General features: G+C 40.2%; 2 protein-coding genes across 2 annotated transcripts in view; both read left to right on the top strand.

Moving 5' to 3' along the window:
- TSPAN2 (tetraspanin 2) overlaps positions 1 to 7,836 on the top strand; it is a 57,955-nt gene extending 50,119 nt beyond the window's left edge. The window contains exons 7-8 of the mRNA XM_064588589.1: positions 1,576 to 1,659; positions 3,991 to 7,836. Coding sequence (XP_064444659.1) covers positions 1,576 to 1,659; positions 3,991 to 4,056 — 150 coding nt within the window. The 3' untranslated portion in view covers positions 4,057 to 7,836. The remainder of the gene's footprint in view (positions 1 to 1,575; positions 1,660 to 3,990) is intronic.
- A 2,367-nt stretch (positions 7,837 to 10,203) lies between these two features.
- On the top strand, positions 10,204 to 11,055 carry LOC123858262 (large ribosomal subunit protein eL30-like). Its single transcript, XM_045895361.3, has one exon. It carries the CDS (start codon positions 10,456 to 10,458, stop codon positions 10,801 to 10,803), a length of 348 nt encoding a protein of 115 aa, XP_045751317.1. The 5' UTR covers positions 10,204 to 10,455; the 3' UTR covers positions 10,804 to 11,055.
- Positions 11,056 to 12,816: the final 1,761 nt, after the last annotated feature.

Genomic DNA, 12,816 nt, shown 5'->3' on the forward strand with positions numbered 1-12,816 from the left:
AGTGGAAATGTCAATGGAGAAGTAGAGGCTAAATGTATAGGAAGACAAGAAGATAACTGACATCACAGGCTTCCTGAGGCCATGAGAGGCAATGAGACCCGGCTCTAGTAAAGGGGTTCACCTTCAAAAGAGAAGGGCACTTCTGTGGTTTGATGAGCGAGAAGGAAGTAAGGAGCAGTGCTGCCTTGTTGACTTTGCATGCTCACTGCCTACAACAGTGCCTGGCCCTGAATGGAGCACGTAAGTTTATAGGTGAAGGAGAAGAAGGTTGGAGGATTTCTAGAGGTTGACCCCCATTTTTTCCAGTGAGAGAGCCACTCTCTGGTGCAGTGGTTCTCAAACTTGTACCAGAATGTATTATAATGTATTATTTTTGTGTGGGTCTGTATCCTTTTCTAAACTGTGAACTCCCTAAGGGCAGAAGAAATCATGTCTTATCTCCATATCTACCACACCATTCCAGTGACGGCCTGATGCAAGGTAGATGCTCAAGAGCTGTTTGTTGAATGAATGAATGAATGAATGAATGAATGAATGAATGAATGAATGAATGCAGTATGAGAGGAGACATAAGAATAGTGGTAAGGGTTTCATATAGCTTATGTGAGTGTTAAAGGGAGTTGACTAGTGACAAATAAAAGGCCCTGGGCAGCCTAAAGACAAAATTGCGTAGAGGGCATACCTCTGTACTTAAGAGGATTCCAAATAGAAGCTGGAGAAACTATTTATAATTACAAGTGATCCGTACTGCTCCCTGTCCAATTATCCCCCATTCTTTGAACCTGCCCTGCACAAGTGTCTATGGGGCAGATGAGAGGAGAGAGACCCACCCAGCCCAGCCATCATAGAAAGGAATGGTCCTCTAACTGCTAACATTCAGTTTTCTTTTGTTTAATTTGAACCTGTACAGACTTTTTTTTTTTTTAAGATTTTATTTATTTACGAGAGAGAGAATGAGAGACAGAGAGCATGAGAGGGAGGAGGGTCAGAGGGAGAAACAGACTCCCTGCTGAGCAGGGAGCCCGATGTGGGGCTCGATCCCGGGACTCCAGGATCATGACCTGAGCCGAAGGCAGTCGCTTAACCAACTGAGCCACCCAGGCGCCCTGAACCTGTACAGACTTTTAAGCCTTACTAGGTAATACCTACCTTCCATAATAAATTGGACCGAGTATGTAGAAAGTCTTTTAAATTATTAATGACAGTACAAAAGCAAGGGACTATTATTTGGGGGATATTTTACTTATTTTTATATGCTGAAAGCAAGAGGTTGCCCCAAATTTTTAAATGCTTCAGGTCCTAGAATAGCTTCCTCCAGCCAGGTTTCAGGGTTCTGAAGCAGTCGTTGGCCTAAATAGGAACATTCCACCAAAAAGAGAGGATTGTATTTTTTCCCCAATACACATTTTTGCTTTAAGGTTATGAGAAAGGTGCTAAGAGAAGTGGTTTAAATGTGAGCAGAAGCTGACATGGATTAACTTTCATAGGATGCTCTGTAGAGGAGAGGGTTGGATCAGAGTGATGATTCACAGATACCATCGTTTGTTATTCCTTTTTTTTTTTTTTCCAAAACAGAATTGCATTGATGAAATTGAGGCCATAATCAGTGTTAAGCTCCAGCTCATCGGAATTGTTGGTATTGGGATTGCAGGTCTTACGGTGAGAAAGTTCTAGAACTTACCTTTTTTGCTTTCTAAGAAGCCTTTGCATCTTATTTGTCTTCAAGTGTGATATGGCAGTATCTGAGAAGAGATTTCTCGTAAAAGACAGACGTTTGTTGACAGGACATCTTCTAAGAACAAAGCTCATTTGATATAGCAATACTCAGTTCTCTAAAATATGATACCAATTTTACCTTTAACCTAATTATGACCTTGAGTTGATCATTGCAATAACTTCCCACATTAAGGCCAGCAAGCTTAAACTAGACAAGTCATTTCCAATTCTGGGTCGCTCCTTACTGTTAGAAATTTAAAATAGCCTGCCAGGTTAATCTCTCTCACCTTTGATTTGCAGAAGTAGCTCAGCGTAGTGATTAATAGTGCGAGCTCTGGCATCATGCTGTCTGGGTTCACCTCCTGGCTGCGCTACACCCGGGCCCTGGGATCATGGAAAAGTTTCTTAATTTCTCTATCCCTCAATTCCCTCATCTGTAAAATGAAGATTTTAATGTACCCACCTCATGAGATTGTTGTGAAGATAAAATGGGGTAATACATATAAAGTATTTGTAGGAATGAACTCATATAAAGTGTCTGGAAGATAGCACTCAATGAACGCTAGCTCTGTACATAATCTGAGTGTTCCCAAGCCCAGAATCCAGATAAAGGGAGTAACGTATGCAGAAGTGTGAAGCATCGTACACCCAGGTAGGGGCAGATGGCTCCGGGCCGCCAAAGTACAAGCGCGTGCAAGAATCGACAGGGGCCAAAGGGGTGTGATCGAAGCAGCAAGAGATGACCGTGAGGAGGGTGTGAGTGTCCACATAACCGTGGTCTCTGTGTGCCCTTTTGAGAGACCGGGCTTTATCCTTAAGGTAGTAGGAAGCCACCAAGGGCTAGAAGGACCTGTGTTGCCGTGTGGAGATAAGTTGGAGGGAGGCAGGATTTGGGTCAGGCCGGTGAAGAGGTGATTTCCACTGTCCAGGGCTTGAGCGACAACAGCTAATGCTAAGGTAGGACCTACCCTCTAGCTCTCGAGGTAGATTAATTCAGGGGATCAGCTAAGGCGGAGGCAAAGGGCATTACAAGGAAAACCAAGGCACTGGCACTGGCAGCACCCAGGGGTATGCTGAGCACCCCGCAATCCAGGGACATCTCTCGGGCCCTCCTCACCTGCTCTGGGGCTAGCCTGGTTGCCGTTCTGTGGCTTCCTGAGGACGATCTTGAGGCGGGAGATTTAAAAATGGGCCACATAATAGAGGTATCGCAGAGACACTCCTGACAATTCTACAGTCTCCGTGAGCGAGCGTCCTAGAGGCAGTCACCCCTGACTCCTGACAGTGCCAGGACAGTGCTGAAATGGTCCTTTCCAAGGGGTCCCTTTACAGTACAACCAGGACGAAGCAAGGGTTGCATCCAACCTGACAACCACACTGAAGGGGGAAGGCTCTCTATTGGTCATCTTGGATCAGCACCCCCAGCGTTCCTTCTGTAATTCCTTTCTTCTTAAGGTAGGAGTTGCACAGTGTGATCAGTTAGCCAAATGTCCATTAGGTGTCTCCCCTGCCATACAATGGTACTGAGTTCTGGCAGCCAGAAGCGGAGAGCCCTGCTCCAGGCTGTTCTCTCAAGCCTACCTCTGCCCTTCCATAAGAGCAGATAATACATGGCTTTTTAAATTTAACATTTATAGATTCTAGCCTGATGTAGGATAGGATTAAGGAGAGAATCATAGGGTTATGGTACAGATTTCTTTAAACAAACATCGACAGTAGTTTATAAACATCGCACCCGCAGATTACATTCTATAGGCTCTGTGAAATTATAGGGGAAATGATTGAGAACAAGAAAGATCTTTTGACATCCTTCTATTCAAACCATACCAGTCGCTATTGGTTTTGCCCGGTATTTGGCTTTTCAAAGAATTATCCAAGAGGCAGAAGACGTCAGAATACCATAGTTCCAACACCTCAGTTTATGCTTTGGGAAAACTGTTGAGTTAAATAGTGAAGCATCATTTGTACCTTAAAATGGAGCAGGAAACGTGAAGAGATGCTATACTTTGTAATCTGTGGTCACTGTTTCAAAATTTCAGAGCTTTTCCAACAACAGGAAACTATTTAGACCAAAGCGTAAACAACTAACAGTTGACAGGTTAATATGGAAGTCTTTAGCCATCAGCCATAATTAAGTAGTATATATAAAAATGCCATTATAGCCAGTAATTATTGGTAATAATTATTTGTTAGACACCCACGCAGTTTGCTGACTTTTTAAAAATCAATTTCTATCATTTGGAAGTCATTAACAAGTGGTTCCTTCTGTTTCAGATCTTTGGCATGATATTCAGCATGGTTCTTTGCTGCGCAATACGAACCTCACGAGATATGATATGAAGCTACTTCTACATGAAAATTGCAATCTAGAGCCTTCATACGGCTGTCACCGGAACTGTCTCCTGGCTCATTTTTAACATTCAAAGGACATTAGGATCTAAAATAATATGCTGTTAATTGTACATTTGCACATGTATGTATGTTTGGCTCATTATTCGTTTACCCCTTGAGTGAATGCTGTGTATGTTGACAGAGATTCACGTGTGGTCTGTGTGTTTCTGGTGTATGCATTGTACATAATGAAATCTGTTTGCTGGAAATTCCTGGTTCTTATTATATCAGAGGAACAACCTATTTGACTCTCAGAAAAAGATCATCAAACTTTGATAAACTTTAAAAACTTGGCTATTCAGAAGAAATGATAATGGGTCATTTTCTCAGATTCTAGCCATAGAAAGTTAGATACAGAGAATTCAGGATTTCTGCTTAACGGAAGCAATAAGTTACAGGACTTGAGAGATGATGGTGTAGTGCTAAAATTGACTACATCTGAGTTAGGTGTAAGGGTTTCCTGGGATTTTTTTATATACATACTCTACCCAGAACACAGTAAAACACAGTTTTAGAACTAAACACATCTGTAAAACTAAATATAGCATGGAAAATCTAATTTGAATAAGTCATACTTTCCTAGTATTTAAAAACAAAAAACTCTCTCTGAAAGGAGTGGTCACACAGACAATCATGTGCCCTATAAAAGTGAGTGTTTTTAGGACTTTTAAAAAAATACCTTTTAGTAACTTTTTAAGGAAATTTTTTGTTCTTATATAAATACATTTAAATATTACTTTATAACTTTCTTTTTCCTGACTCTGCTCTGAACTACAGCAGCCCTCCATGAACAAAAGGGCTTTTATCTCAAATTTTTCCATGTTTCTCCAAATGTACAGATAGAAAGACTAAAGCAAGAGATCTGGCAGTTGCAAATAGTGGGAAAGAGAATTTTTACTGGCACTGCATCTTTGAAATACCTCATAACTTGAGTTTACATATTTTCCTAATTTTTTGTATTTTTCTTATTCACCAGAGAATTATTCTTCATAGATTTTGACCTACAGTTTTCACCCCTTAAGATAAAACAAAATTCTTCCTAATTCAAATATTATATCATAAGCATCCTTGGCCAAACCAAAAGAAAGAAAAGCATCTACTAGTTGGGTGCACATAGCAGAGACAAGCCAAGAAAATTAAAATACTTACACCCACAGAACAGAAATATTTTTTTCTGTGTAAATCTCCTATAAAAATAAAATTTTCATATTCTTTATGGTCTTGATGCTTCAATTTAGGTAGGTAAACCCAAATTTAGAATCTAAACTTATATCTTTGTCAATTTTCAACAACTTAGTACATTTAGTAGATCATAGAGGGGGTTTTTTATTACACTTTAAAAGGCCACACAAAAGTGAAAGTACTGGGGACTTTGGAAACCATGTAAGTTTCTGTGAGAACACAAGTCTTTGGGGATGCACTAAAGGAAAGCGTGCACTCCCAAGAAACTTTTACAAAACGTTTTGCTGAAAAGACTTAACCACTACAAATAGTCTTATTGGCATAGAGAACCACACTTCTCCTGCCATACTTGCTACGGCTACGAACTTTGGAGGAAGCTTTTCTGGAAAAAAAAAAAGTCAGATTGGAAGCAAGCTAAAAATTTAATTGTACATGGCTACTTCACTGTGTCTATAGCTAAAGAAAAGTTTATTTTAACAAAATCACTTCATGAAATAGATGTTTATACTCCAGTAGGTGAGAAATATAACCTTTTAAGCAAAGAACAAAGAGCCCATCTCTCTTCATGGCTGTAGTTCATCCTCTACCTGAAGACAGGCCCAAGTGCATTCGTTTCTTCCACCTCAGAATCGTCTCTGATTCAAACACACTGAGTTTCATTCTATACCTGATTAACAACCTTAAGAAGACTACAATACTTAAAAGTGGGGAAGTGGAGATCTGTTCCATCTATGGTTAATGTGTCCCTTTGGGGAGTAGTTTTTCCAAAATCTGTGCCATGAGTAAAATTAGAGAATTCCACCTCTGAGTGAGGGCAGATTTTTATATATCGTAAATCTATATATATCTTGAATTCCTATATATCTTGAATCTATATGTGTCTTGAATCTATGTATCTTGAATATATAACTCTTGAATATATATACATATATAACTTGAATATATGTATGCACGAATGTGTGTGAATACAGACATATTCATGTATACATATATGGGTACATATATATATATATACATACACACACATATATATAAATTTTTGGTTATATCTGTTTACCTGAACTGATTTGAGATCAGACCCAAATATATTCTTAAGCATCTGGTACCAAGGCACTGAATTAAAATTTCTTGATGAACTATTTTAAGTTATTTCAAATTAAATTTTCTATGTACTGGAATTGCTTGTTTGATTTCTCTTAAAATTCTATTGTATCTTTTTTAAAAGGGATTTTTAAAAAGATTTTATTTATTTATTTGACAGAGGAGACACAGCAAGAGAGGGAACACAAACAGGGAGAGTGGGAGAGGGAGAAGCAGGCTTCCCGCGGAGCAGGGAGCCCCATGCGGGGCTCGATGCCAGGCCCCTGGGATCATGAGCTGAGCCGAAGACAGGCCCTTAACGACTGAGTCACCCAGGTGCCCCAAAATTCTAATATATCTTTATACACATCTTTACACAATTTATCTAAATGTCCAACTACCAAACCATATGGTTAAAAAAAAAAAAAGGAAAGAATAGTAACCCTTCTGTAGTGTGACTATGAGGAGCTAGACTTAAAAGCAACCCTAAGGAATTTTGTGCAAATAGATTTCAATTAACATTGTCTCATCCAAACTATACTATCCAGAATAGCTCCTTTGTTGTCCAGGGTTCAATCTGTAAAGCCACACACTGGTACAGGGACCAGTGTAGTCCCCCGCACAGTCATCCAAGAGAGTTGCTCTCCTTTCCCCGTGTGCCCCGTTAATAGGTTTACTTGATGAAAACGAGGCTTGTGGGAAAAAGGCAGTGAAGGAGATAGCGTATCTTCCCAAGTCAGTATCAAAGATTAAAAGGAAGAGGCACCCTTGGGAGTTCAGGAACTTTCCTGGTTCACCTCTCCATTGACATCCCCTTTGGCCACCAGCCCCTGATTTCAGCAACCCTATTTTACCCACCCCTATGAGGGAGCATTCCTGGGCCCCTAAGCCAGCCAATTAACTGCATCATCTTAATTTGGACTTGTCAAAATCAAATTTATATTAAGGTATATTTTAAGGGGCACAAAAAGTTTCTACTTTCTTTCAACATGACTATTTTTTCCTATAAAGTGTACCTGAAAGTTATTATCTGTAGGCATCCATTGAAAGGTAAAAAGACTACACTAATGCAAAATGTTATTAATCATTTTGTTGATATCCTCACTGTCAAAAAAGTTAAATACGTCCCAGGAAACCACTATTCCAATGGCTCTCTCCTGGGGATATGGAAAGCATGAAGTATAGAAGTAATATGTCCTGAATGCTGCAAAGCAAAATCTGTGCTGATTTCATGAAATTTTTAGCTAATGTGCCAAAAACCCATCTGAAGCTTTGGGATTTGTTTTCATTGTTTTTTTTCTTGTATAATTTAATGTTGGTTTTACTTATATTAAATAGAAGAAATTTAAATTAAAAGAAATAACCAACTATGAGGTAGCAAACCTGGCAATGAATGAATATTATCTAAATTGTTACAATTATTATATTGATGAGAGTTTCTGTTAATTATAAATCAAATATGCATCATCATGCACAACTGAAGATACTTCTGCATGACACCAAATACCTATTTGAACACATTCATTTGTTGAATTAATGAATAACTTTTGATATATTTCCCAATTCTATTTTAATTCAATAGCCATAGTCTGAGTCCCTATATTTTCCTCTGGGCCTGCTCTGCCTTATAAGATGCAACCCACTCTAATATTAGATTTTTGTTTACTTTGTTTGAGGACTACTATTTTATACATTTGAAAAAACTCTTTAGAAGATAGTGATATGCTAAGATGAATAAGAGAAGTCTGCCTTCAAGGAGCTTCGACTGAGACAAAAACGGGCAAATATAATTCCCATGAGGTAAGCACTATGATATTCATTAACCAGAAGTAGACCCTCTCTATCTTGGAGAGGCTGATCAGGGGAGAGAGATTTTCTGAATTTTGAGATCTCTAAACTGAGTCCTGAAGAACTCATACAAATTATCCAAATAAAAAGTAATAGCAGCAGAGAAGAAAAGTGGATCACTGAGGTAACGACATCAAGAAGACCCTGAAACAGACAGCATGGAAGCATTCCAAGAGGACATGTCAAGAACTGGGGAGATGAAGGGCCCCGTTAAACTGTACCAAGGAGTCTTATCTTTGTACGGCCATCACAGCAAAAATTTTAAACAATGAGTTACGAAATCAAATTTGAACCTTTTAAAAATCACGTAGCTTTAGTATGAACAATGATTGGAGGGCAAAGGCCAAAGGATTTCATGAGGATTTCTAACTAACATACTGGGATTCCTACCAAGAAGTAGACAGATATAGGGGCAATTGAGGGAAAGAGGAACCTGGAATCATTCCCAGGTTTCCTGACAGCTGAAGGATGGTGGTGCCCAGGAGAAAAAGCAGACTGCAGTGATGAAGCAAGCTGGAGATGACTATAGGACATCCAAGAAGAAACATAATCAGGCACTGGATACATACCCTGAAGCTCAGGAAAGGAGTCCGAGCTGGAACTATAGTTTAGGAATCTGCAACATAAAAGTGAAATGCCCATATTTGAACAATATGGGTAGCCTTTCACATTAAAGACCTCAGTGAGAAGTTTTCAAAAACTAGAATCCTCTACTCCAGTAAAGTTTAAAGCCCGAAACAGTTCTATACTCCCCATCCATTCCTCCATCTCAGGCTGGAGGGTCTCTATCAGCTACCCGCACTCCTTCAGTAGCTGCCATCTAAATCATCTTTTATTGAAATGGGTAGTTTCTCATATGTTCTACATTTAACAGGGTCCAAGGGTCAATAGAATACATAAGATTATCAGAATACTAGCCCTTCTTTCACAAAATGTGCAAATTTCACTCCTATAGCACAAAGCAAAATTACATTTTCAGAAGAAGTACAGTTCAGAACTACATTACAGTTGCCTGCTAGACCATAGCATGGATTTCTACTCATCATAGAGAAGGGTAGCAAGAAAAAGCATGAAAAGAGAAAATGTGGACTTCGGCCTCATTAGGACTGATGATAAATGCCATAGATGTATTATGTTATGAATCCAGATATATGACCTCCACTGGGCCTTCTAGGGTAACACAGTGGTCAGAGAAGATAAGGACCTGTATATTGGACTATTAGTAAGTCATTGTCAACCCCCACTGGAAACAGTTTCAAGGGAAGATGGGAGTGGAAGTCAAATCATAGTAGGTTGAGAAGAAAATGAGAAGTGAGGAAATAAATGGTCAGTGTAGGAGGCTTGTTATAGTCTGAATGTTTATGTCTCCTTAAAATTCATGTGTTGAAATCCAAATGCCCAATGTAATGGTATTAGGAGGTGAGGTCTTTTGGAGATTCTTAGGTCATGAGAGTAGAGCCCCCATAAATGGGATTAGTGTTCTTATAAAAGAGGCCCCACAGAGATCTCTTGGCCCTTCCACCAAATGAGGACACAGTGAGAAGGACCAATTATGAACTAGGAAAAAAATCTCTCAATGGAACACAACCACGCTGAGCACCATGACCTTGAAATTTCCAGCCTCCAAAATAGTTTCTGTTGTTTATTTTTTTTTAAGATTTTTATTTCTTTTTTGACAGAGAGAGAGACACAGCGAGAGAAGGAACACAAGCAGGGGGAGTGGGAGAGGGAGAAGCAGGCTTCCCACTGAGCAGGGTGCCCGATGCAGGGCTCGATCCCAGGACCCTGGGATCGTGACCTGAGCTGAAGGCAGATGCTAAATGGCTGAGCCACCCAGGCGCCCCATGTTTCTGTTGTTTATAAGCTACCCAGTCTGTGGTATTTTGTTATAGCCGTCCAAACAGATTAAGATGGGATTTTTACACACACACACGCACAAACTGGAATAAGAATTCAAAGAGAGAGGAGCAAATAAACAAAAGGTTGCACAGGTTCACAAGAAGATTTAGTTGTTTTTGCTTTTGCATTTTTATTTAGGAAGAGATTGAAGAATGATTCTTGCTGAGGAGAAAAAGCCAATAAAGAGGAAGCAAGAGAAGAGAAAAAAGAAAACAGCGAAGTCCTGGAGGAAATGGGGGATGGGATCTTTTAAAACTAAGGGGAAAGTCTTTCCTTTCTCTCTCCCGGCATTTTGGCGGCTGCTTTTGGTTGGGGCCGTCCCGCAACTAAGGCAGGAAGATGGTGGCCACAAAGAAGATGGAAAAGTCACTGGAGTCGATCAACTCCAGGCCCCAGCTTGTTATGAAAAGTGGAAAGTATGTGCTGGGGTACAAGCAGACTCTGAAAATGATCAGACATGGCAAAGTGGAACTGGTCATCCTCGTGAACAACTGCCCAGCCTTGAGGACATCTGAAATAGAATACTACGCCATGTGGGCCAAAACTGGTGTCCATCACTACAGTGGCAATAATATTGAATTGGGCACAGCATGTGGGAAATACTACAGAGTACGCACACTGGCTATCGTTGATCCAGGTGATTCTGATATCATTAGAAGCATGCCAGAACAGACTGGTGAAGAGTAAATCACGCAAAATTTTCCTTTAATAAAACTGGCCACAGCTTGTTTAAAAAAAAAAAAAAAAAACTAAGGGGAAAGATGCTGAATCAGTCAGTACTTTTCAGTTGCAAGTGTCAGAAACCCAACTCGGACTAGCTTAAGCAGTTACGATTAAAAGTTACAATTTCAGTAAGACTGTTGAATCACAGACCTGAACCTCTGAAACAAATAATACATTATATGTTAAAAATAAATAAATAAAAGAAGAAGATAGCAGGAGGGGAAAAATAAAAGGGGGGGGGGAATCGGAGGGGGAGACGAACCATAAGAGACTATGGACTCTGAGAAACAAACTGAGGGTTCTAGAGGGGAGGGGGATGGGAGGATGGATTAGCCTGGTGATGGGTATTAAAGAGGGCACGTTCTGCATGGAGCACTGGGTGTTACATGCAAACAATGAATCATGGAACACTGCATCAAAAACTAATGATGTAATGTATGGTGATTAACATAATATAATAAAAAAAACTACAATTTCATTTAGAGTTGAAGCCAGCTTCTGATTAGACTCAATGATATCATTAGGTCTCTCTCCTTCACTCTCTCTTGCTGTCCTCTGGGTTGGCTTTATTCTCAGGCTGGCTGTTTCCAGGAGATGCCAAAGATGGCCAGCAGTGGCTCTAGGCTCACAGCTTACAAATCCCAATAGGCCAAACATTCCTCTTTGTCCAACAGTTATAATAAAAGCCCTGAGACTGACTCCTACTGGAAGAGATTAGTTCACATGCCTATCCCTCAATCAGTCAGGGTTGGTTGAGCCTACATAGCATGCCCACCTCCATCATTTGAATTGAAAATGTGGGTGGGGGTGGTACAGGGTGAGAGGCACTTGGAGGGATGACAGGCAGGAGTCCTGGCTAGGAGGTAAAAATTGGGATGGGAACAGATTTGGACACTCCAGTAGAATGCACTACATTTGTGGTCCCAATGAGAGTCAACCCCTACTCCATCATCAAAATCACACCCTTCCAGGAGGAGTAGCCCCTGCCTCGAGACCCAGATGCTGAAGAAGAAAGCATGAACCTGCCCATGTCCAGCAGGTACTCCGTGTCCTGTGGCTGTGCTGCACCCTGCAACCTGCCACTCCACCTGCTGGCCTACTCCAGCCCTGTTGTCAATCGCTCCGGGTCCCTGAATGAGGAAGTACACCCCCAGGAGACAATGACCTTAAGCATCATACTTTACAACCTGGGGATTTCATCTGTTGGAAAAGACACCTCCAGAAAGACTCTTTGACCTCGCAGGACAGGCCCATAATTATCAGGAATTCTAACCACCTTTGTGCGGCCAAACTCCAGGGAATAGACTCTTGGATTCACATGATTCATCTAAAGAAAGCACCAAAGCCTGACTGCACACCATCTGGTGACCTGAAAGTAAAGATTTCCTGGAATCGAAGCAGACACATCTGATGAGACAGCTTTTCCAAGATGTCTGGACAGGACTATATACCTTTTTCTCCCTGTTGCTTCTTCTCTCTGCTTCTTCCATGGAAAGACCATATTCTTGTCTGCATTTCCCAAGCCCTTGCAAAAGAGGAGAACCTAGTCTTTTGATTATGGCCTTTCAGAAACAACCTAATTACGATCCTGGGACACATTAATTTTCACTTGATTTTTCTGAAGGGTTAGAATTTTCAGAATTCACAAAAGTCTTCTTTTATCTAAACTATTAACTGACTTTGGATTTTTACCCAGATTTATGGTTTCTGAATTTGCAAACTTACAGGTTGTATTGTCAATAACACATTTGGTTCCAAACAGTTCTTTTGAGATAAATAGTATTTTAAAACATCTTTGAAGTTTTGCTATTTTTCAAAAAGTTCATCAACTATTTCTTCATGTTTATACCTGCACTCTGTCTTCCCAAATGCACTAGGTTAATTCTTTCAGTACGCTCCTGCAGTATTCACTAATCTGCTTTCATGGTCACTTTAAGCAGAGACTTCTAGGAGGCATGCATGACTCCAGGTTTGCCT

This window comes from Mirounga angustirostris, unplaced genomic scaffold (assembly GCF_029215605.1).
Source record: "Mirounga angustirostris isolate CCGP_5_RB_7025 unplaced genomic scaffold, mMirAng1.0.hap1 SCAF_4, whole genome shotgun sequence".
In the NCBI taxonomy this organism is placed as follows: Eukaryota; Metazoa; Chordata; class Mammalia; order Carnivora; family Phocidae; genus Mirounga; species Mirounga angustirostris.